The sequence below is a fragment of the Microcebus murinus genome, chromosome 18 (assembly GCF_040939455.1).
Source record: "Microcebus murinus isolate Inina chromosome 18, M.murinus_Inina_mat1.0, whole genome shotgun sequence".
Classification (NCBI taxonomy): domain Eukaryota; kingdom Metazoa; phylum Chordata; class Mammalia; order Primates; family Cheirogaleidae; genus Microcebus; species Microcebus murinus.
The window spans coordinates 14,887,382-14,911,609 of NC_134121.1; the positions used below are offsets into that span (position 1 = coordinate 14,887,382).

The 24,228-nt window shown below is 50.3% G+C and overlaps 3 protein-coding genes across 5 annotated transcripts; 2 read left to right on the forward strand and 1 right to left on the reverse strand.

Annotated features, from left to right (window-relative positions):
• The first annotated feature begins 1,238 nt into the window (after positions 1 to 1,238).
• Positions 1,239 to 3,675, forward strand: MED11 (mediator complex subunit 11). Of its 2 annotated transcripts, none has more exons than XM_012779433.3 (3): positions 1,239 to 1,382; positions 1,731 to 1,861; positions 2,703 to 3,675. In XM_012779433.3, the coding sequence occupies exons 1-3, from the start codon at positions 1,295 to 1,297 to the stop codon at positions 2,838 to 2,840; spliced, it is 357 nt and encodes a 118-aa protein (XP_012634887.1). In that variant the 5' UTR covers positions 1,239 to 1,294; the 3' UTR covers positions 2,841 to 3,675. The 2 variants fall into 2 exon arrangements, with proteins under 2 accessions (XP_012634887.1, XP_075850302.1); XM_075994187.1 differs by lacking the exon at positions 1,239 to 1,382 and adding an exon at positions 1,557 to 1,607.
• On the reverse strand, positions 3,524 to 8,828 carry CXCL16 (C-X-C motif chemokine ligand 16). Its single transcript, XM_012779431.3, has 5 exons — positions 8,222 to 8,828; positions 7,709 to 7,847; positions 6,971 to 7,053; positions 4,309 to 4,716; positions 3,524 to 3,828 (listed from the first exon to the last, which is right to left on the reverse strand). Exons 1-5 carry the CDS (start codon positions 8,286 to 8,288, stop codon positions 3,782 to 3,784), a joined length of 744 nt encoding a protein of 247 aa, XP_012634885.1. The 5' UTR covers positions 8,289 to 8,828; the 3' UTR covers positions 3,524 to 3,781.
• A 585-nt stretch (positions 8,829 to 9,413) lies between these two features.
• Positions 9,414 to 14,899, forward strand: ZMYND15 (zinc finger MYND-type containing 15). 2 transcript variants are annotated; one of them, XM_075994188.1, is made up of 13 exons: positions 9,414 to 10,065; positions 10,722 to 10,956; positions 11,049 to 11,204; positions 11,595 to 11,755; positions 12,264 to 12,416; positions 12,736 to 12,816; positions 12,972 to 13,088; positions 13,201 to 13,289; positions 13,381 to 13,479; positions 13,632 to 13,785; positions 13,845 to 13,927; positions 14,209 to 14,369; positions 14,601 to 14,899. In XM_075994188.1, exons 1-13 carry the CDS (start codon positions 9,480 to 9,482, stop codon positions 14,770 to 14,772), a joined length of 2,247 nt encoding a protein of 748 aa, XP_075850303.1. In that variant the 5' UTR covers positions 9,414 to 9,479; the 3' UTR covers positions 14,773 to 14,899. The 2 variants fall into 2 exon arrangements, with proteins under 2 accessions (XP_075850303.1, XP_012634883.1); XM_012779429.3 differs by having other exon boundaries at positions 13,869 to 13,927.
• The last annotated feature ends 9,329 nt before the right edge of the window (positions 14,900 to 24,228 follow it).

Below are 24,228 nucleotides of genomic sequence, written 5' to 3' on the forward strand. Positions count from 1 at the left end.
CTTCAAATAATCCTCCTGGCTGGGCACAGTGGCTCACACCTATAATCCCAGAATCTCCCAAATGCCTTCAGAATAAAGTCCAAATTACTTACCTGGCAAGCTTTTTCCTGATCTCTCTCTCCTTTCAGTCTCACCACTGTCACACCTAACCTCCACAATACTCCATGCACTCTAGCCAAACTGAGCCCCCTGCTGGACTTCAAATGCGCTAGGTCCCTCACAGCACCACGCTCTTGCATATGCTGTTTCCCTTTTCCACTCCCACCTCTCAGCCACCTAGTCAACCATTTAAAATTCAGTTAAACGCTGGGAGCAGTAGCTCATGACTGTAATCCCAGAACTTTGGGAGGCAGAGGCAGGAGTTTGAGACCAGCCCGGGCAACATAGCAAGATCCTGTTTCTACAAAAAATTTCAAAATTAGTTGGGCGTGGTGGTTCGCACCTGTAGTCCTAGCTACTGGAGAGGCTAAAGTGGGAGGATTGCTTGAGCCTAGGAGTTCAATGCTGCACTGAGCTATGACCACACCACTGCATACCAGCCTGGGTGACAGAGCTAAACTCTCCCTGAAAAAATAAAAAGTTTCAATTTAAGCAGCACTTCCTCTAATAATCCTTTCTCCGTGATCCTTGCCATATACTCTGGGCACAGCTCTAACAAAACATCTACTCCATTATCACGTGAGAGTCCATCTCATTCATCTTCGTATTCCCCGGAGCCCAGCACATAAAAGGTAATCAGAAAGGGAAAGAGAAATGGGCTGGAAGGAGCCAGCATCTGAGAATATATCAGTAGTCTGTGTTCCAGCTGGGCTCATGGTCAGAGGGAAGCGCTAGGAAGACTAACGTAACACTCACCAAGTCAAGCATTCCTTGGGTGGAGTGAACAAAGGGCCCAGGGCTATTCAGTCTGAAGGAATGCCCCCAAAACTCCCACTCTGGTCACCTAGCACCCAGCAGACACTTAACAAATTCTCGTAGAATTAAACATAGGCCACAAGACAGTATACTGACGGATGACAGGCGTGAACGGCTTTAGGCTTCGGGATATTTCCATATCGCCTCTTACCACAGGTACCCCACCCTCGCCCGGTGTAGGCGCAGATCCGGCCACGCGCAGGACTCCCTGGGAGCTGTAGTTCACCAGGTGGACCGAGAAGCGTGCGGCTGCGCTAAGCATCCTGGGAATTGTAGTGTGCGCTAGACAGCGTCCTCTGCGCAGGCGCAAACCCAGGGATACTTCCGGGACCAATCCTCGCGTTTCCAGGGGGAAATCCCGTGGAAGATTCTCAGACGCATGATGGCTACATACAGCCTGGCGAACGAGCGACTACGCGCCCTGGAAGACATTGAAAGGGAAATTGGCGCCATCCTTCAGAATGCAGGTCCGCAGTGAGATAGCGAGGCCGAGTTGCGCGCACATGCGAGAATCGGAGACTTGGAGCAGGATTGGGAGGGATCCTAAGAGCATGCGCGGCGACGTTGCGGGCTGTGAGGGGCAGGCCTTAGGGCGGGGCTATACTGACGGTGCGGGGCTGTACTGGCGGTGCGGAGTATGAGGGGCAGGCCTTAGGGCGGGGCTATGCTGGCGGTGCGGGGCCGTACTGGCGGTGCGGGATGTGAGGGGCAGGCCTTGGGGCGGGCTGTACTAGCGGTGCGGGTGAGGGGCAGGCCTTGGGGCGGGGCTGTGCTGGCAGTTGCCTGGCAACTGCGCCCTCTCTTGGCCATGGCAGGTACTGTCATCCTAGAATTGTCCAAGGAAAAAACCAATGAGCGGCTCCTGGACCGGCAGGCGGCGGCCTTCACCGCTTCAGTGCAGCACGTCGAGGCGGAGCTGTCGGCCCAGATCCGCTACCTCACCCAGGTGAGTGTGTTGGGCGGCCTTCCAGGACCGGTTTCTTCCTTTAAAAGGAAATAATTAAGCCCGGCGCGGTGGCTAACGCCTGTTGGCCGAGACGGGAGGATTGTTTGAGCTCAGGAGTTCGAGACCAGCCTGAGCAAGAGCGAGACCCCCGTCTCTACTAAAATAGAAAGAAATTAGCTGGACAACTAAAAATAGAAAAAATTAGCCAGGCATAGTGGCGCATGCCTGTAGTCCCAGCTACTCGGGAGGCTGAGGCAGCAGGATTGCTTGAGCCCAGGAGTTTGAGGTTGCTGTGAGCTAGGCTGATGCCACGGCACTCTAGCCGGGGCAACAAAGTGAGACGCTGTCTCCAAAAAAAAAAAAAAAAAAAAGGAAGACATTAAAGGCGTCCCTGCCTACCTCGTGGAGGAGGGGTAGCATTACATAAGCTGCCAGATAGGGAAGTGCCTGGAGGAGGGTGTGTAATGCTAAAGCCACAGGACTTTGTCCAGGGAAACTTGGCCTGACATCAAGTGCATGAGGCCGCAGATGTTTACATTCTGAGAAAAGGGACAGGATTGAATTCTGAAGTCGTAACAAGGGCTACCAACAATTACGAATTTTTACAGTGTGCAAGACGCTGTACATTATCTTATCCTGCAACAACTCTAGAAAGTAGTTATTGCCACCTCACTTTAAAGATGAGGTTAACAGAAGTTAAATGATTCACCCCATGTCACCCAGCTACCAGGTGGCATAACAGATTCAAACTCAGGGAAGAAATGAAACAAGAGACTTGATGCCAGGCCAGGGTATGGGTAAAAGAGCCCATGCTCCATTGATCACTCTAACTGTCCTGTAGGTGGCCACAGGGCAGCCCCATGAGGGCTCCAGCTACTCTTCAAGGAAGGACTGTCAGATGGCTCTGAAGCGAGTGGACTATGCCCGCCTCAAGCTCAGTGATGTGGCCCGAACCTGTGAGCAGATGCTAGAAAACTAGGCCAAGGCGGTGGATGAAGAGCTTGGAGGGAAACCATCACCTGCACTGTGGGACAGATCCTGGAAACCTGTAGGATGGGGACCACAGGCTGACAGGTACATGCTCTGCTGATCAAGAGAATGCTAGGACAAAGGGACAAAAGGTGGGAATGGAGAAACTAAAGCCCAAGCCTGCCCACAGCTGTTCCCTGGCCTCTGCAGCAGGGTGCCCCTCCTCTGCACTCCATAAGCAAGAGGCCCAGACAGGAGGTGGAGATTCAGACACTCAACCCATTTCTTCATACACTTCATGCCCCTGCCCCAGGGCTTCCCGATGACTTGGCCCAGTAAAGATACATTCTTCTTCATTGGAAGAGACAGGAATAGGAAGTAAGGGTTTTAATAATAAAAAATAATAAAAACAAGAACAGATTCTCATTTGAGGTATATGACTGACGAAGTGATTCAGGAAGTAAAACCAGTGTATATGGCGGCAGCAACACAGAAGCTACTAAGGAGGGAGGCTGGGAAAGCCCAGGCTTTCGTTGTGGGGTTCAGGGAGGAAGTAGGAGAGGGCTGGGGTTGGGGAGGAACAACTAATGTTGTGTGAAAAGAAACTTGGGACAAGAGGAATCCATTAGTAAAACTGAAGCCTGGAATCATAAAGGGTCTGAGGCCAATGTCCACAGAAAGAAGAGTCAGTCATTACAAAAATAAATTTTAGTAGTTAAAAAATACACGTAGAGAATTGTTCAAGCAATCATTACACAATATAAAAGGAATATTTTGTAATACAGCAGTTTTTTAAAAAATGAGAGTTCTAAGAGAGAGCAGCAGCTAGTTAGTCGTTTACTAAATATTAAGAGATACGTATTGAGCATCTACTCGTGCCAGAGGTTAACCATAAGGACTTTTTACAAAAATAAATCACAGTCTCTACCATCACAAGCTCCTGTTCTTGACTCAGGCGTTGGAATCTGGTGCCACAATTGTGTAATGAAATTGCAAATCTGAAAAGGATAAAGAAATTGAGAGATGAACTCTGAGGTCAAGGCAGTGGTGGGATTGATAGCTTGAACTAGAGAGTCAGACTCTAAGACATTAACCCTATGATCTGGTACACAGTAGGTGCTTAGTAAAGATTTATGAATTGAATGAATGGCCTTCACCTTCCTCCACAGCTTCATTTCCCACTAGCTTAGTGTCTAGCCTGCATCTTTTTTTTTTTTAATCTTCATACCCTGACCCTCATGGAATAGCCATCTTATTGTTCCAAGCACACTGGTCCCTGGGCCCATGGTGGCTCCCCTCCCTCTCTACTCTATGGACTCTGGCTGACTCTGCCCTCCCAGCCTGTGGTCCATGGTACAGGCAACCTTCATATTTCTGTGCCTGGGCCTGGTTTCCAGCCACCTGAGCTACTAGGGGCAAGATCCTCCCAAGGAAGCTATGAGTCCCTGCGGGGGGTAGGGTTCAGAGGGTCAGTTTACCTGGAGAGGACTGCCTCCTCCTCTTGCACAGCACACACGCGAGGATTCCAGTGAGGATAAAGATGAAGCCCAGGAGGCATGGCACTGCTACTAAGGCTGATATCCTAGCTTCAGGACCAGCATTCTCTTCCAGGTGCTTCTGGTTCTCCCCAGCCTTATGCCCAACTCCAAGACTGTGGCCCACAGTGGGAGTGGTGGTTTCATTGGGATGAGGGAGCTCTTCGTCCAAGGACAGTGATCCTGGTGGAAGGGTGGGGTGCTGGGTACACTGCAGAGTGGATGGCATGAGCGTCTGAGCAGGGGTGCGCATGTCTGAAGGTGCCCCCTCTGAGGGCTCAGAAATATGGGTGCTGGGAGGAGGTAAATGTTTCTGGCGGGCCAGAGTCTCCGAGTAAGCATGTCCACATTCTGGAAAGAAAAAAAGTGAGGAATCAGGGCTATCGGGGACAAGGTGAAGAGGCAGATAGGGGAGTAGGGGAGAAAAAGTAGTATCTTTTCCCCACCCATCATAAGAGTCATGGCTGACACCCCATAACAAAAAAACATTAACAAGAGAAAAGCACAACAAATTTAATCAAAGTGCCACATGAAATGGCAGCCTTCAGAAATGAAGACCCAAATACCCAGGGAAAACTATTTTTATACTTAGGTTCAATGAAGAAAGAATAGTTGCATAAAAGTGTGATTGGACCAAAAGGGGGGAACAGCAAGGCCTGTTTGTTTTAGAGTCTTCTTGGCCTCCAGTATAGGGCAGGACATTTCTGGAATGAGGGTGTTATGACTAACTTCCAGAGAATTCCTTTGTGGTTAGCTCTCACACAGAAAGACAGGGGAAGCTTGGAGTGAGCTTCTTGCTTCTGCAGTTTTCTTAATTACTAAGGTGCCATATTTTGGGGTTCTGAGCTCTGACAGAGGAAAGAGCACTGCGGCAGGGAGAACATCAACAGGACAGCTGAAGGTGAGGAGAGGAAGGCAGCAACAAAGGGGAACAGTAGGGGACAAGGAAGTGATTAAACCACAAGATGCAACCACTGGGACCAGTGGTCTGAACTGAGAAGTCAGGAGAGCCCACGGTTGCACCCCTGGCTGTGCTACAAAGTAGCCGTGTGACCTTGCCAGTGTTTCTATCCTCTCTGTGACTCATATCTTTCAGTTATAAAATGAGGATAATTTTAGTACCAAGAGCCAGGGTAGCTGGGAGGATTAAATGAAATAACATAGGTCTCAGCAGTCTGAAGGGCAGTATGGGCACCACCGCTGCTACACAAGACAGCTGTAGCTAGGGCATGGAAGAACACTTTGAATGGTTGTATATTTTAAGAGAAAAATACAACCAGCACATCAAACTTTTGACTTCACAGATGTTATTGCTTAGGACAAGTTGCTATTTAAGTTTTTCAAAACTGGTTTGTGTACACTTAGGGTTTATTCATTTCATTGTATGTAAATTTTACCTCAAAAGAAGAAAAAGAACACTAAGAGATTGACCCCTACTAGATATATACATGCTGAAATGTTTTGGGATGAAGTACAATGATGCCTGTAACCTACTTTGAAATGCATCAAAAAATAAGGTGATTCATAATGGATAAAGGGATAGACAGATGGATGTGAATTAAAGCAAATATAGTAAAATGCTATAAAGTCAATATTGTAAACTATAAAATATCTTTGTTTTATTATGTAAATATTATATAAAAATATATATCAAATAGTGTAGAATCTAGGTAGTGGGCATGTGGATGTTCACTGTATAATTCGTTTAACTTGTTTATATCTAAATTTTCATAATAAAATATTAGAAAACAAAAGTAATGCCTTGATTTCAAGAAAAAATATTAAGTAAATAATAGCACATCTCTGGGAGGCCGAGGTGGGCGGATCACTCAAGGTCAGGAGTTCAAAACCAGCCTGAGCAAGGGCAAAACCCAGTCTCTACTAAAAATAGAAAGAAATTAATTGGACAACTAAAAATATATAGAAAAAATTAGCCGGGCATGGTGGCGCATGCCTGTAGTCCCAGCTACTCGGGAGGCTGAGGCAGAAGGATTGCTTGAGCCCAGGAGTTTGAGGTTGCTGTGAGCTAGGTTGACGCAATGGCACTCTAGCCCGAGCAACAGAGTGAGACTGTCTCAAAAAAAAAAATACACTCTGGGAGGCAGAGGCGGGTGGATTGCTCAAGGTTGGGAGATCAAAACCATCCTGAGCAAGGGCGAGACCCCATCTCTACTATAAATAGAAAGAAATTAATTGGCCAACTAATATATATAGAAAAATTAGCCGGGCATGGTGGCACATGCCTATAGTCCCAGCTACTTGGGAGGCTGAGGCAGTAGGATTGCTTGAGCCCAGGAGTTTGAGGTGGCTGTGAGCCAGGCTGATGCCATGGCACTCACTCTAACCTGGGCAACAAAGTGAGACTCTGTCTCAAAAATAATAATAATAATAATAATAATAGCACATGTGGTAGAATGATTGGCAAAAATCATGAAGGTAGTGGTGAATGACCTTTGGCCAACAGAGTCTGAAATGAAAATACTTTGGCCAGATCATTGTAGGAATGTGTAACATCAATGGGGAAAGGGCTGAGGCAAAGAAAATTGTGAAGTGGAGGCCACTGAGCCCTGGAGGCAAAGCCTGAAGAGGTGGGTGAAGCTCTTACCTTTGTGATCAAAGCAGCTCATCAATTCTTCAACCCACTGGTCTTTCTTGCCCCCACACACACTCCCGAAAGGTAGGTGGAACCTGCACAACAAAAAGAACCTGGTCTCAGGCGGGGCTTGGTGGCTCACGCCTGTAATCCTAGCACTCTGGGAGGCCGAGGCCGAGGTGGGTGGATGCTTTGAGCTCAGGAGTTCAAGATCAGCCTGAGCAAGAGCAAGACCCCATCTCTACTAAAAATAGAAAGAAATTAGCTGAACAACTAAAAATATATAGGAAATATTAGCCGGGCATAGTGGCACATGCCTGTAGTCCCAGCTACTCAGGGGGCTGAGGCAGGAGGATTGCTGAGTCCAGGAGTTTGAGGTTGCTGTGAGCTAGGCTGACGCCATGGCACTTTAGTCTGGGCAACACAGTGAGACTCTTTGTCTCAAAGAACAGGAAAAAAGAACCTGGTCTCAGCTGTGGCTCCTTCCCTTGCCCAGGAGTTTCCTCATTCCAAAGATGTGAAGTCGGGAAGAAAAAGCTATTTCTGCTGGAACTGGGAATCCCCAGATATTTGGACCAAAGAAATTAAGGTGTTTTAAGATGTGAAAACTGGAGCAAACAGAACCCAAAAGGGGGGCAGGGGGGTAAGGTCCTCCTGAAAGGAGTTTGGGTTTGATTAGAGAGGGTCCTGGAGGCACCTGGCAGGGAGGGACTGCATAGGAGCTGCCCTCCCAGGTACAGGTGAGACTACCTGATATATCGAGGACAACGGTGGTAGGTTTTCAGTTGTTTTCGGAGATGATTCCTGTATTTAACCTTTGGTGGGGAGTCAGAAGAAAATGTTCTATCACAGTGACAACTTCCAGTGACGCTGCCCTCATTGCCATCACCTGCACGGGATAGAGGTGGTCAGCAGAGGTTCCCCAGCCAAGGGCCTCCCCTCCCCGCTGCTGTTACTTAGCCTCCAATCCCCTGCCCCATTGCAGCCTCTCCCCTAGGCCCCAGAGTCTGTCAGGCTCAACCCACACATCACACTCCCAAAACGTCCGTAATCCCACCTGGGCCCAGGTGTCTGTCCCCCAGCCTGTCCCCAACCTCAGGCGGCTGGCCTTCTTGTCTCAGCTGCCCAGGAGACCCTGGCAGCGCCTGGCTCGGCACTTAACTCCGTAGCCCTAGTGTCTCCTCGCCCCACTCATCCCCTTGGCCCGGGGACTCCGGGGTCTCGGCCTCCAGCGGCGCCCTCACCCACCCACCCCCACCTCACCTGGCGGAATCTGTAGCGCTAGCAGGAGTCCGACCGCGCAGAACCAGAATCCCCAGCCTCGACTCATCTCGGGACTTGCGGAGTTTGGGGGAATGGAGCTGCCTCGACCTGTCTGCCTCCCGGATGGGCTCCAGAGTGCTCTCCGTGGCTTTGGCTTCTCCCCGCGCCCGCCAGAGATTCTGGAGGAGACGGCGGCCGCCCGCTCCAGTCCCGGGCGTCGAAGGGGCGCGAGGCGGCGGCGCGGTCCTGCCTGCACTCGCGGCGCGGAGAACGGACCGTGCGCGGTCGGTACGGCCGGGCCCGCGCCCCGCCAGCCGCCCACCGCGGGGAAACCCCGGAGGCGGAGCTCCCCGGCCCAGCGCCCCCGCGCCCGGCCCGGCCCTCAGTCCAAGGGGCAGCCAGGAAGGTTCGAAGAAACCGAAAGAAAACCCAGGCTGCCGGGCGACGCGGGGCGAGGAAGGGGCAGGCGGGCCATGGGCCCCACGGGCGGATTCGGTTCGGCTCAGGAGTGCCAGTGCCCTCCACCCGCCCAGGTCGCCGGTATGAGTGAGCGGCTAGACAGCCTCGCCCCTCCAAGATGCTTTCGCTTCCCTGGCTTCAGTCACATGGCCGAGGGAGAGTCGCCACGCCTGCCCCAGACTCGCTCCACCAGTGGACGCCCCAGGCCATGGGGGCGTGACCGCGGAGGAGCTGGCCGTGGGCTCGGGCAGCCCTGACGTCACGACCGAATCACCCCCCAAGCCCCCGAGGTATTTACCTTCGAAAAGTGGTGGCGGCTGCAGGTACCGGAGGAGTGGGGCGCCGGGGCTCCCGGCCAAACTACTCCAAGCCCAGGGATGCCCTGGCTCTTCTACCCATACCCAACAGGCGGATCCAAAATTCTTCCCTCCTCACCAAACCCTTCCCGATAGGATTAGCCCTCCCTCATCTCTATTCTTAATTTAAACCCTACTTTTGAGGGTTTCAGTCCTCAAATTTTAAACCCCAAATACCGTCTCATCCCTGAATACTCATCTGCAACCCTAATCGCACACTTTCAGGTCCAGCCGCCCCTTTTTCATACCTGAACTCCCATCCTCAGCCCTGAAAACTATATTCTCAGCTCTGAACACTCATCTATAGATCCCACCCCAAGTGACCCTCAAACCCCCTCTCCCCAATTTTGTGCCCCACCCCCAAACTCTCACCACTACCCTGTCCCTAACAATATATCTCTTCCTCTGCTCAGTCTGGGCCCAGGCCCTGTGCCCCTGAAGACATGGAGTTTGTGTCTGGATACCGAGATGAGTTTCTTGATTTCGCTGCCCTCCTCTTTGGCTGGTTCCGAAAGTTTGTGGCAGAGCGCGGAGCTGCAGGGGCCAGCCTTGAGGGCCACTGGCGACAGCTGGAGGCCCAGATCAGAAGGCTGCCCCAGGACCCTGCCCTTTGGGTACTGCATGTCTTGCCCAACCGTAATGTGGGCATCAGCCTGGGGCAAGGGGCAGAGCCAGGCCCTGGACCAGGCCTGGGGGCTGCCCGGCTCCTGGGAGATGAGCCTCCACTCCACCTGCGAGACCTGAGCCCCTACATCAGCTTCATCAGCCTAGAGGATGGGGAGGAAGGGGAGGAGGAGGCTGAAGATGAAGAAGAAGAGAATGGAGAGAAGAAGGGTGCAGGCACAGAGAAGGTAGAACCCGAGGAGGGTGGGGAGCCAGCCCCTACCATCAAGGAGCCCCCCCTGGAAGCAAACCCTCCAGGGGAGGCAGAGGAGGCTGAGCAGGAGGCAGGAGGTGGTGAGGATGGCTGCCGAGAGGACAGGGTGGAGGATGACACGGGACCTGAGAAGAGGAAGGGACAGAGAAGTGGTAAGAACCCAGGGCTGCCGCTGCCCTACCCCTGCCCAGCCATACTCCCCTTCCAAAGCCCTCCCAGGCCACTCAGAACCCAGGGGGAGTTCTGGGTGGTGGCCTTCAGGCCAATCTGCCCAGAAAAGGTGTTTTCATTGACCCTCAATGTTTTTTGTTTTTTTGAGTCAACATTTAAACATTGAAAGAAAAATAATTCAAAAATCTGCATTTACACATTCTCAAGAAAAATCTAAAGTTCTGGCCAGGCACGGTGGCGCATGCCTGTAGTCCCAGCCATTCTGGAGGCTGAGGCAGGAGGATTGCTTGAGCCCAGGAGTTTGAGGTTGCTGTGAGCTAGGCTGACGCCACGGCACTCAGTCTAGCCTGGACAACAGAGTGAGACTCTGTCTCAAAAAATATATAAATATAAAAAAAGAAAAAGAAGAATCTAAAGTTGTGACAGGGGGCCTATATTTCTGCATGGCAGCGCATTCTGGTCATAGGCAGCAGCTGTCCCCTTGGGATGGAGCATGCCCTCTCTGCCTAGTCCCCTGTACTCGCTGAAGTTACTTGCCTAGCCTAGCCCCTGTTAGGCATGTGAGTTTGGAACCCCTCACTGTGACCATATTTGTCTCCTGCTGTCTTCCCACCCCAACTTTTCCCTCTTTCCTCAGAGGCTGCACCCCTGCACCTGTCCTGCCTCTTACTGGTGACAGATGAGCATGGCACCATCTTGGGCATTGATCTGCTAATGGATGGAGCCCAAGGGACTGTCACCAGGGGCTCAGGGACTGAGAACTTGGCTTCTCGGGCCTATGCTCTCCTCTGCCACAGCATGGCCTGCCCCATGGGCTCTGGGGATCCCCGAAAGCCCCGACAGCTTACTGTGGGAGACGCCCAGCTGCATCGGTACAGAAATGTGGAATCTGAGGGTGGGGGAGTCTGGGAACCTGGATTACTACTGAGCCCCCCAGCCTGATGCCATCTCCACTCCTATTCAGAGAGCTGGAGAACCGAGTACCAAGGCTGGGCGTGAAGTTAGCCAAGACCCCAATGCGGACATGGGGTCCCCGACCAGGCTTCACCTTTGCTTCCCTTCGGGCTCGAACGTGCCATGTTTGTCACAGGCACAGCTTTGAAGTGAAGCTGACACCCTGGTGAGCAGCCTGCGAAGCTGGAGGGAGAGGAAGACCCCAACAGACAAGCAAACAGAAAAAAAGTAGGCTGGTGGGGGGGGCCTAGCAGACAGACAAAATGAGGGGCAAGGAGCTAAGATAGAGAGGGAAAAACAAACAAGCTATTTACGGGCTGGGCACCTATAATCCCAGCTCTTTGGGTGGCTGATGTAGGAGGATTGCTTGAGCCCAGGAGTTTGAGACCTGCCTGAGCAACATAGTGAGACTTCATTTCTTCGAAAAATTTTTAAAAATTAGCCAGGCATGGTGACTCACACCTGTAGTCCTAGCTACTTGGTGTCGAGGCTACTCACACCTGTAGTCCTAGCTACTTGGGAGGTTAGATTAACACTAGGTGCCTTGTGTCCCCAGTCCCCAGTGTAGTGCTGTCTTGTACTGTGGAGAGGCTTGTCTCCGGGCTGACTGGCGGCGATGCCCAGATGATGTGAGCCACCGATTTTGGTGCCCAAGGCTTGCGGCCTTCATGGAGCGAGCAGGGGAACTAGCTTCCTTGCCTTTTACCTACACTGCAGGTACCATAAGGAGGCTAGAATGGTTGGGGGAAACTGGGACCAGATCTTTGGGACTGGGACCTGGGTGCCTGGGAACAGGTTACTGGGGTTGAAGGCTGTATGCCTGAAACTGGAGACTAGATCCCTGGAATAAGGGCTGGGGACTCCATGTTGGGGGCTGGAGAGAGGGTCTCTGAAGCAGAGGACTGAGTGACTGGGACCTTGAGCGAGTTTAGCAGATTGGGGATTAGGGACTCAAAGGCTTGCTTCCCAGCTCCACCACTAACTGGCAGTGAGACCTTAAACAAATCACTTTACTTCTTGGAGCCTCAGTTTCCTCATCTGTAAAAGAGGGATTCTAACAAATGTAAGACCCATGGAACTGTTACAAGGATTATGTGGTGCATTGTACGCACTCAGAGACAAGGTTCCCTCCCTGACTAGAACCAGACTCAGGGGAGGCTGAGGAGAGCTCAAGTCTGGGGTCCCAGCCACTAGGCCCTCAATTCCTCCCCTTTTCCTTCTCCAGAGGTGACCAGTGAAACCTTTAACAAGGAGGCCTTCCTGGCCTCTCGGGGCCTCACTCGTGGCTACTGGACCCAGCTCAGCATGCTGATTCCAGGCCCCGGCACCCCCGGGCACCCCCGAGGCAACATGCCATCCCTCAGCCTTCTTCTCAGTGGTGTGTGGGGGATCTCTTCAGGCATGGCCCCTTGAGGGGAGGACTGTGGAGGAAAAGTTGTCTGGCTCCCAGATAACCCCTCCACATACACGCCAAACCCCCACCCATACCACCAGGGCCGTTTCAGGCCTTTCCCAGCCCTCAAAGGAGTCACCCCTGCCAACCCCACCCAGAAGCCCCATCCCTAGGCAAACCCCCATTCCTCCTCCTGCAGCCCCGGGCCCTCTCAGGAAATACAGCTCCTTTGGAAGGACGAGGGAGATGGGTCAGGTGGGGTCTCCCTGAGCCCAGGCCCCTCTGCTTCCTTTCGTCCTCTCAGGAGATCCCTACCAGCTTCTCCAGGGGGACGGGCCTGCCCTGATGCCTCCTGTGCCCCCAGATCCACCCAGAGGCATCTTTGGTGAGCCAGAAGGGGCCTGTGGGGAGCTAGGGGGAGGGACAAGGACTGGAGAGTCAGAAGCCTGAGTGGCTGAGAAAACAAGGGTTAATGGACTAGAGGGGCTTGGGGTCCAGGCCCAGGGCCAGGTCCTCCAGTAACCCACGCCACCCCCCTAGGCTCATGGCAGGACTACTACACATGGCGGGGCCTCAGCTTGGACTCCCCCATGGCTGTGCTTCTCACCTACCCGCTGACGGTGTACTATGTCATCACCCACCTGGTGCCCCTGTCCTGTAAGGAGAGCTGGGCCCGGGGTGGGGAGGGCTGGGGTGGGGAAGGTTGGGGGGAGCGCAAGAGAGGGAGGTAGGGAGGACAACATCCTTAAAGAACTGGCTTATCACCCAGTCCCTGAGCTCAACATCCAGAACAAACAGTCACTGAAAATACACGTGGTAGAGGCTGGGAAGGAGTTTGACCTTGTCATGGTGTTTTGGGTAAGTCTCCCCAGGCCCGAGGGTTGGGCATGTGGGTGTGGGGGTAGACGACAAGGTAGGACCCAGATCTGTCCTCCTCTCTGTCCTTCAGGAGCTCTTGGTCCTGCTCCCCCACGTGGCCCTGGAGCTGCAGTTTGTGGGTGATGGCCTGCCCCCCGAGAGCGACCAGCAGCATTTTACCCTGCAGAGGGTGAGGGCAGAGGGGGGCCCTGCTCTCCAGCCCTGGTCCCTCTAGTGCTCTCATGGCCTGTCCCAGCCTGTCTGCTTTCCCCCTTCCATCTTGCCTGGTGCATCCTGCAGGGCTCTGACTTCCAGTGGCTCCCCCACTCCTTGGCCCCTCAGGATGGCCCTGAGGTGTCTGTCCGTCCTGGTTCCGGGGTATCAGCACGGCTCAACTCTGGGACTAAGGAGAAGGGGGGCCGCAGGGACCTGCAGATCAAGGTGTCAGCAAGGCCCTACCACCTGCTCCAGGGGCCCAAGCCTGACCTGGTTATTGGTAAGAGCCTAGGGCTCAGGGGTAGGGGAGGTAGGAGAGGAGCAGACAGTGGGAGCCAGCTTCTCCCTGCTCTCTGTCCCCAGGATTTAACTCTGGCTTTGGTCTCAAGGACACTTGGCTGAGCTCTCTGCCCCGGTTGCAGGTGGGGAATGGGGAGCAAGAGGGGACTTCTCTCGCCTCCCCGCCCAAACCCTCCCCAGACCCCTTTCCTGAAAGTCTCGGGGCTCCTCTTGCCCATCGTCAGCTGCACAGACCCAGGGAGTGCCCGAGGTCCTCCTGCCCCGCCCTGCCGCCCCGCGCCTCTCCTCCAGCCCAGCCTGTCCTGGGGCCTCGGCTTCCCCCACTGTGTGCCCCCTGGTCGCTCGAGATGGGCCAGGTGGGGGGAGCGGCTCGGAGCCGTCTCTGAGGCGCCGCCCCCCGCAGTCCCTCCGGGTGCCGGCCTTCTTCACCGAGAGCAGCGAGTACGGCTGTGTCATGGACGACCAGACCATGGCGGTGGCCACCGGCGGGGGCACCAGCCCTCCCCAGCCCAACCCCTTCCGCTCCCCATTTCGCCTCAGAGCGGCCGACAACTGCATGCCCTGGTAAGGGCCCGCGACGCTCCCTGATCCCTTCCTGACCCTTAACTGCCCCCACGTCTCGCCACCCCGGTGGCTGCCCAGGACAAGCGCCCACGCACCCCGCTTTAGGTCCGGCTCACAGTCACCCCACCTCCTCGCCCCACCCCAGAAAAAGACCCAGCTACCCTCCAGCGGGCCGAGCCCTAAATCCAGACCCACCTCCTGACCGCCTGCGCCCCCCTCTCCCACCCCCAGGTACTGCAACGCCTTCATCTTCCACCTGGTCTACAAGCCTCCGCAGGGGAGCGGGGCCCGCCAGGCGCCCGGGCCCGCGCCCCCCGCCCCGACTCCCGCCGCCCCTCCCGCGCCCACCCGGAGGCGCCGGGGGGAAAAGAAACCCGCGCGGGGGGCCCGCCGGCGGCGATGAGCGCGGCGGGTGCGGCCGTCCGCCCCTCCCCAATCGCCTCCGATAGGAAAACACGGAAACACGCCGGGCCGAGGGGGAGGACTGGTTGGCGGAACATGAAAAGGTAAATAAAGTTACTTGTTTGAAACCACCGAGTCACCGGCCCTTTCGTTACTCGCTCCTAATTGGGGCAATAAACTGAGGAGACAGAGGATTTAGAGAGAACGAACCCCCCAGCCCGTTCACTCCCTCTGACACAGGTCCCTTCTGCGTCTCAGAGTCAGGGATTCTGACCCTCCTTGGTAATCCCAGACCTCTCCTAATTTCTAGGTCGGTAAATCATTTTCCAGCCCCAGTAACCCTGAGGGACCCGCCCTAAGGCAAGGAAATACCAAGAAGCAGAGTGTCTTCTCACTAGGAAGGCAGGGGACCTAGGAGGCACACAGACCCCGCGGTTTGGATCCTGTGAAAGGGCCTACCCACCCAGCTCCACCTTTTTCCGTTACCTCAGACTCCCGCTGAGTTGGTCTCCTACAATTGCTCAAATCTGTCCATGCGTGTCCGATCCTGTGGCAAACTCCACCATATCTCATCTCCACCTTGCAGCCCAGAGTATTCCTCCTAAAACAGACATCCAAACTCACTTCTCCCTTGCTTAAATCCCTTCAGTAACTTCCCCCAGCTCTTAAAATCCTCTAGAGTGTGGACTGGATGACTTCAGAGTCACACAGTATAGAATGGGGAAAATAGTGGAGAAACCTGGCAGACACCACCTAAACCAAGGGGTCACAGTTAATAATAAGTAGTAAGCCCTGTTGACATTATGTGCCCCCACATGGTGTGATGAGAAGAACACAATCACCTCTATGATATTCTTCCCCAAAATCCACAACTGCAGTCTAATCATGACAAAACATCAGACAGATCCAAACTGTAGAACAGTCTGCAAAATATGTGACAGTATTCTTCGAAAGTGCCACAGTCATGAAAGGGAAGGAAAGACCAAGAAGCTGTGACAGATTAGGAGAAACTAAGGAGACGTGACAACTAAATATGACATAGTATCCAGGATTGGATCTGGGAACAGAGAAAGGACATCAGTGGAAAAACTGGAGAAATCTAAATAGTCTATAGTTTAGCTAATAGTATTGTATCAATGCTGATTTCTTAGTTTGGATAAACATGCCATGGTTATGAAGATGTAATTTAGAGGAAGGTGGTGAACAGTATATGAGAACACTCTATCTTTGCATCTCATCTATAAATCTAAAATTATTTCAGGACAAAAAGTTAAAACTCAAGTTCAGAGTCCTTAGTATAGTTTATAAAGTATCTCTCTCTGTCATTCCCTTTCACTATAAACATTTTATTATTTAAATCTCCAAATATACAAAAGCCCAGAGACTTAGCATAATTAATCTCTATATACCCATCACCCAGCCTCAACAGTTATCAACATTTTGTTCATTTTATTATTTCCATCTCTAGGTTGTTTCCAGAATATTTTAAAGTACACCCCAGACATCTCATTTATATGCATCCATAACTAATAAGGGCTTTTTTTGCAAAATGTAACCGCTGTGCCATCATCACACCCAATGAAGTTAACAATCAATCATTCCTTAATATCCTATAATGCCAAGTTTATATTCCAATTTCTTAGGTTATCTCAGACATGCCTTTTACAGTTGGTTTGTTCCAATCAAGGAACAATGTGTAAATAAGATCTGCACATTATTTTGGTTCACATGTCTCTTAAGTCCCTTTTATTTTATAACAGACCTCCCTCACTTTTATTTATTTTTTATTTTCATGCCACTGATTCCATAAGGAGCTGAATTATTATTCCTGTAGACTGTCCCTTATTCTGTAGCTGGCTGATCACTCTTTCAGGGTGTTTTTATTTATTTATTTATTTATATTTTTTATTTTTTTCTGACTGCCATGGCATCAGCCTAGCTCACAGCAACCTAATCTCCTGGGCTCAAGCGATCCTCCTGCCTCAGCCTCCTGAGGCGCTGGGCCTACAGGCATGCACCATCACTCCCAGCTAATTTTTCTATTTTTAGTAGAGACAGGGTCTCTCTCTTGTCAAGCTGGTCTTGAACTCCCACCTTCAAGTGATCCTTGCGCCTGAGCCTCTCAGAGTGCTAAGATTACAGGCATGAGCCACCACGCCCGGCCTCTCAGGGTATTTTTAAATTTACTCATTTAGCTTCTATAAACTGGTAATGAGATCCAGATGACAAGGCTCTTTCCATGTGGCCCCTGTCAATCTCTCTGCAGGCTTATCTCATATGCTACTTCCCACCATTCCCTACGCTGTAAATGGGATTTCCTGTTTTCTTGCTCACCTACTTCCTACTCAGCCTTAGGTCTCAGCCTATGTGTCACTTTCTTAGGGAAGGAGGCATTTCCTGACTCCCAGATGAGGTTGGACACCCCTCTCCCCTGTTAAGCCCTCATAGCACCTTATATGTCTCCTTTGGTGACCTTTATCACACTTATAATTTCCTGTGGACCCTTTCAACTGTAAACCCAGAAAGAAGGGGTGCTACGTCTATCCCTTAGGGTGTGGCCTGACCTGGCACACAGTAGGTGCTCATTAACTGCTTATCAGACTGCTCTACCCCCATCCTTTCCATCCTCCCTCCTCATCTTTACTCTCTGCTTTACTCCCTACAGCCATAAAGGGGTAGCCTAGGTCTCTGGTGGATTGAGGGAAATGGAAATTTTTACCTCTCCCTTCGCCAGAAAATAACCTTTCCCTACATTCTTGCCATCTACTACATAAAAGTATAAAAGGATATGGTTGGCCGGGCGCGGCGGCTCACGCCTGTAATCCTAGCACTCTGGGAGGCCAAGGCGGGCGGATCTCTCGAGGTCAGGAGTTGGAAACCAGCCCGAGCAAGAGTGAGACCCCATCTCTACTAAAAATAGAAAGAAATTAATTGACCAACTAAAATTATATATACAAAAAATTAGCTGGGCATGGTGGCACATGCCTGTAGTCTCAGCTACTCTGAAGGCTGAGGCAGGAGGATTGCTTGAGCCCAGGAGATTGAGGTTGCTGTGAGCTAGGCTGACGCCACGGCACTCACTCTAGCCTAGACAACAAAGTGAGACTCTGTCTCAAAAAAAAAAAAAAAAAAAGGATATGGTTGTCTCCAACTGGTAGGATTACTAAGGATTTGTTTATTTGTTTTGTTTTGCTGTACTGCTCATTTTTCTTCCATGAACACAGTACTTTTGTAATTAAAATGTTTAATGTAAAAATCACTCTTTATCCCAAGAATGTGGTGCCCAAAAACAAAACAAAACAAAAAAAATAAATAAAAATCACTCTTTAATTATTTAGTTACCAACTATTGATAGAATGCACACAGGCTTTGTGTTGGATCATAGAGATGCAATGAGTAAAAAAAAAACAGATAATGGTCACTGCCTCCATAAAGCTGACAGTTCATGGCAAGGGTCAGTAAATTGTCACCTCCAGCCAAATCCAGCCCACCGTCTGTTTTTGCATGGCCTTCAAGCTAAGAAATCGAAAGAAGAGTAAGATTTCATGATGAGAAAATTATCTGAAATTCAAATTGCAGTGTTCAGCCAGGCAAAGTGGCTCACTCCTATAATCCTAGCACTTTGGGAAGCCAAGGCAGGAGGCTCACTTGAGACCAGGAGTTTGAAACCAGCCTGGGCAACATAGCCAGACCCAACCTCTTAAAAAAAATAATTAAAAAACAAAATTAGCCAGACATGATGGCACATGCCAGTAGTCCCAGCTACTTGGGAGGCTGAGGCAGGAGGATCGCTTGAACCCAAGAGCTGGAGGCTACAGTGAGCTATGATCTCACCACTGCACTCCAGCCTGGGTGACAGAGGGAGAGCTTCTCTCAAAAAAAGAAAAAAAAACACCAAACAATTGCAGTGCCTATAAATTTATATTGAAACAGAGCCACCACCATTTCTTTATGTATTGTCTGTGGCAACTTTCAGGATACAAATGGCAGTTTTTGAGTACTGTACTTACAACAGAAACCCTATGGTCTGCAAAGTCTAAAATATTGACTAACAGCCCCTTTACAGGAAAAGTTTGCTAAATCTAGTCTAAAGCAAGATTTTCAAAATGCAAGTTTTGAGATTTTTTTGTGGGTGATGAAGTCAATTTAGTGGACCCCAAACATCATTCTTTTTTTTTTTTTTTTTTTTTGAGACAGAGTCTCACTTTGTTGCCCAGGCTAGAGTGAGTGCCGTGGCGTCAGCCTGGCTCACAGCAACCTCAATCTCCTGGGCTCAGCGATCCTACTGCCTCAGCCTCCCGAGTAGCTGGGACTACAGGCATGCGCCACCATGCCCGGCTAATTTGGTTTTGTTTTGGTTTTGGTAAAGACGGAGTCCTGTTATGTTGCCCGGGCTGGTCTCCAACTCCTGGGCTCAAGTGATCCTTTTGCCTTGGCCTCCCAAAGTGCTGGGATTACAGGTGTGAGCCACCACACTGGCCCTGGCCATGGGTTTTGTTTAGTTGCCAAGTGTTTGCAGATTTTCCTGTCATCTTTCTGTTATTTACTTCTAGTTTGAGTCCGTTGTGGTCAGAGAACATTGTATGATTTCGGTTTTTTTAAGTTTACTGAGGTTGGTTTTATGGCCCAGGATTTATGGTCTATCCTGGCATTTGTTCCACGAGTACTCGAAAAGAATGTGTATTCTCTTGTCCTTGGGTGGAGTGATCTGTAAGTATCGATTACACCCTGTTTGCTGATGACGATGTTGAGTTCTTCTGTCTCCTTGCTGAGTTCTGTCTAGATATTCAATCAGTTGCTGACAGGTGGGCTATGAATATGGATTTAAACGAAACTGTTTGGAACCTGGACTCTGCTAGTTACTAGCTGGGTGCTCGTGGGCAGATTCAGAATTAGACACTGGAGAAACTCTTCTGAGATCCAATACTGACCTAGCATGGAAAATATAAGTAGTGCTTACTCTGGACCAGACTATATTCTAAGAACATTACATATATTGATTTAGTCCTCATACAACACAACAAACCGGTAAGTCAGGTGTTATTATCCCCCATTTTACAGATGAGAACACTGAGGCATATGGAGGATAAGTAACTTAACCAAGGTCAGGCAGGGGAGCCTGAGAACAAACCCAGGCAATCTGGCTCCAGAATATGTGCTTTTAACCTCTCCATCATACCCCTGGAAATTGAAGCAATTTCCCAGGACAGATAATAAGGTCTTATTATGGGATTCCTTCCTACTTAGAAGCCAGTCTCTCTTATGCCAGACGCTGATGACTGGCCAAGCAGAGTCAGAAACACTGCTCTCAAGTTTTCCATGAAATAGATGGAGGGATTTACGGGACACCCACAGAGCTCCAAGAGCTTCAGGCAAAATCACTACTCCCCACCGAAATTCAAATTAAGACTCCTCCACTTACTGGCTTCGGGATCTTGGGCAAGTTACCCAACATCTCTGTGTCTATCTCCTCACCTGTAAGACAGGGATAGTTACAGCACCTAATCCATGGGACTGTGGTGAGGACAAAGGCAATTCATAAGTGTAAATGCTTAGGAAAGTTCTCAACATGGTATTCAATATAAGTCATATGTTGTTTTGTTATTATTATTATTGCAAAAATGAGAGACCAATCCCAAGACAGAGACTGCGACTAAAACTAATTTCTCACCTTTTGCAAAAAGAATATCACGCCTTACATCACTGTTATTGTAGGCACACCAGAAGTCCACACTTGCCAGGGTACTCATTATTACCTTGGCTTATCCTCAAATGCTTCTGTTCATCCCCACTTGGGTTCAGTTTCCCACCTCCTCCCCACCCTGCCCCAGATACTTTCACTGGACCCTCTGAAACTTATGTCATCAACAAAATCCCCAAATCATCAACCTCTTCTTTCAGTTTTCTCTTTGCTTTCTTGCCCTCATAGAAACCTGGCTCGCACCCAAAGAAAGACATTGTTTTCTTGCAACCCTGTTAGGAAGCAGTTGTTTCTTTTTCTCCCACACTCCACATACCTGGAGGGGAGGCAGGTGTGTTTCTTGTTTTTTCCAAGAACTTACTCCTCTCTCCAGAATGAAAGCTTCTTTGAAGCACATGTCAACAGAAGGTACCACTCCTTGTTGCAATTGCCCCTCCTTGTTGCAATCATTTTCCAACAACCACCAACTTCATCAAAGGCTTAAGCATTTGGCTTCCATTTACTTCTCCACCATTACTCGTGTCTTTATTTGTGTGGACTAAGACATCCACCTAGGTCCTAGACAATCCATCCAACACCCCCACCTCTCCATTCCTTGTCCTCTGCACTCTTGTACAAGTGTTTGCTCCACCCCACCTCGGCCACTTTCTTCCATGGTCAAGCCCTAGGCCCTGTCATTACCAACTGCACCCTTTCCAAACTCCTGCTTACAAGGATCCCATAACCACTCATTTTTACAGCCCCTTCTCTGGTACCTTCACACCAACAATCCTTCAACACTTTGAGCTCTTTAGTCTGCGGACCGTTCCCCATTTCCACTGTCCGTCGCTTCACATCTTTCCATCTCATCTCACCCAATTTAGATCCAATTTGCCCATTTCTATAATCCTTCCTTTGCACACACTTTTAACTCCCTTGTCCTTCTCTCTGCATCTTACTTGCTTGCCAAACTGCAAACTTGATTAAACCTAGCTCCACCGACGATGAGACTCTCCCTAAGCTATGTGGCTGGGGATAAACAACTGTGCTGACTGAGCTCACTTTAAATTTATAATCACAAATCACACATAGGCTCTCAGCACTGCCCGCCAATCCAACTCTGTTTCCCTACTCAATTCTCTCTCCTGTTCTCTGAAATGATGTCTCTCCTCCAATGGTAACACTACCAGCCCTCAGTCCTCAACTCGTGATCATAATTCTTTTTTTAAAAAAAAATTTTTTTTTGAGACAGGGTCTCACTCTGTCACCCAGGGTGGAATGAAGTAGCTTGATCATAGCTCACCGGGGTCTCGAACGCCTGGGCTCAGCAATCCTCCTGCCTCAGCCTCCTGAGTAGCTGGGACTACAGCTACACACCACCATGCCCGGCTAATTTTGCTTACTGATTGATTGATTGATTGATTGATTGAAGAGACAGGGTCTGGCTATGTTGCCCAGCTAGTCTCGTATACCTGGCTTTAATCAATCTTCCCACAGCTGGGATTATAGGTGTGAGCCACCGTGCCCCGCCTTAATTCTTCACTTAAAGAGGAAAGAGAGTCAACCAGAAGAAAACTTCTTAATTTTCCCACCATGTCTATTCCCTGCAAATTCCTTTTTTCTATTTTGTGTCTTGTGTTGAATGCCTTCCTCACATATCAGGCCATCCTTTTTGCTCCTTTCACTTCCCAGCCACTCCAATGAAAGCACCCTCGTTGATAGCCTTGCCAAGTCCAATGGTCAGCACTCACCCTCTTAGCAGCATTTAACGGAGTTGTCACTCCCTCCTTGAAACCCTGTCTTGGCCTCCAGGACATCACACTCTCCTAGTTTTCTTCCCACCATGCCCATTTGTCTACCCTCTACCCTCTTTGTTCTGACTCCATTCATCTTCTCACCCCGCCCGACACACCTGTCTTCCCTGTGATCCCTCATGTTGGTAAATGGCATGACCCATGCCATGGCTGGCTCCAAATTTTACCATTCAGCCATGGCTCCTCTCTTTCCCTCATTCCACATATGCACCCCTTGTCAGGTCCCAGCACGTCCACCTCAAACTCAATCCCAAGCCTGACCCCTCTTCGCCACCGCTACCTTCCCCACGCTGGTCCTGGCCACCACTGCCCCTCACCTGCACTACCGTGATAACGTCCTCACTGCCCTCCTGGCAGCCATTTTCTTCATAACAAAGGGCAACTGGAAAGCCTAAATCAGATTATGTCAGTCTCTGCTCCAAACTTTCCAGTGGCTTCCCCGTGACACCCATGACAGCACTCAAACTCTCACCATGTTGAGAGTTGGGGCCCTATGTCACCTCCTCAGCTCCTCTCCTCCTACTCGCCATGCTCCAGCCACGTGGCCATTCTTGGCTGTGCCTGCAAAGGCCAAACTCACTCCCTCAGGGCCTTCGCACTTGCTGTCACCTTTGCTGGAACATTCCTCCTCCCAAATCTCACTTCTTTTTTTTTTTTTTTTTTTTTTTTTTGAGACAGAGTCTCACTTTGTTGCCCAGGCTAGAGTGAGTGCCATGGCGTCAGCCTGGCTCACAGCAACCTCAAACTCCTGGGCTTGAGTGATCCTTCTGCCTCAGCCTCCCGAGTAGCTGGGACTACAGGCATGCGCCACCATGCCCGGCTAATTTTTTATGTATATATCAGTTGGCCAATTAATTTCTTTCTATTTATAGTAGAGACGGGGTCTCGCTCTTGCTCAGGCTGGTTTTGAACTCCTGACCTTGAGCAATCCGCCCGCCTCGGCCTCCCAAGAGCTAGGATTACAGGCGTGAGCCACAGCGCCCGGCCCCAAATCTCACTTCTTTCCTGAACCTCACAGCCTCAGACAGACCTTCCCTGACCTCACTAACTAAAATTGCCCTCAATATCTGCTAGTCTATCCATTTAATTCATATATTGGTTTACTTACTGTCTACCTCTTCCAACCAAATCCCCAGCATGTTGAACAATATATGGTATAAAGTAAGTACTCTATAAATCTTTGTTGTAGGAAAGAAAGAAAAGGAGAAAAGAGGGAAGAGAGAAAGACACAAGCAGCAAGCAAGCAAAAAGCCTCAGAAAACTGGTTTTGCTTAAAGCAAGCTAATGTCATTAGCTCTTCCCCTCTGCATATTTCAACAACCATGTTGAGGCCGGGCACAATGGCTCACGCCTGTAATCCTAGCCTCTGGGAGGCCAACGCAGGAGGATTGCTCAAGGTCAGGAGTTCAAGACCAGACTGAGTAAGAGCGAGACCCCATCTCTACTAAAAATAGAAAGAAATTAGCTGGACAACTAAAAGTATATAGAAAAAATTAACCGGGCATGGTGGCACATGCCTGTAGGCCCAGCTACTTGGGAGGCTGAGGCAGGAAGATCGCTTGAGCCCAGGAGTTTGAGGTTGCTGTGAGCTACGCTGACGCCACAGCAATCTAGCCTGGGCAACAGAGTGAGACTCTGTCTCAAGAAAAAACAAAAACAAACAAAAAGAAATGTGTTGATCACATAGCACAATAGTAACAAGCACAGGACCAGGAGTCTGACAGGCTTGACCCTTTTCAGCTGTGTGGTCGTAGGCAAATTATTTAGTCTCTCTGAGCCACACATGCTCATTCAGGAAATATTTAGTGAGTGCCTCCTTTGCAACAGGGGTGCTGTGCTAGGTTTATTGTGAGGATGATATGAGACAATGTATGAGAAGCTGCTAGCACCAAGCCTTGGTCATTATAAAATACTCAATAATTATTGTTATTTATGCCCATTCTTCAAGTTTTGCCATGATACA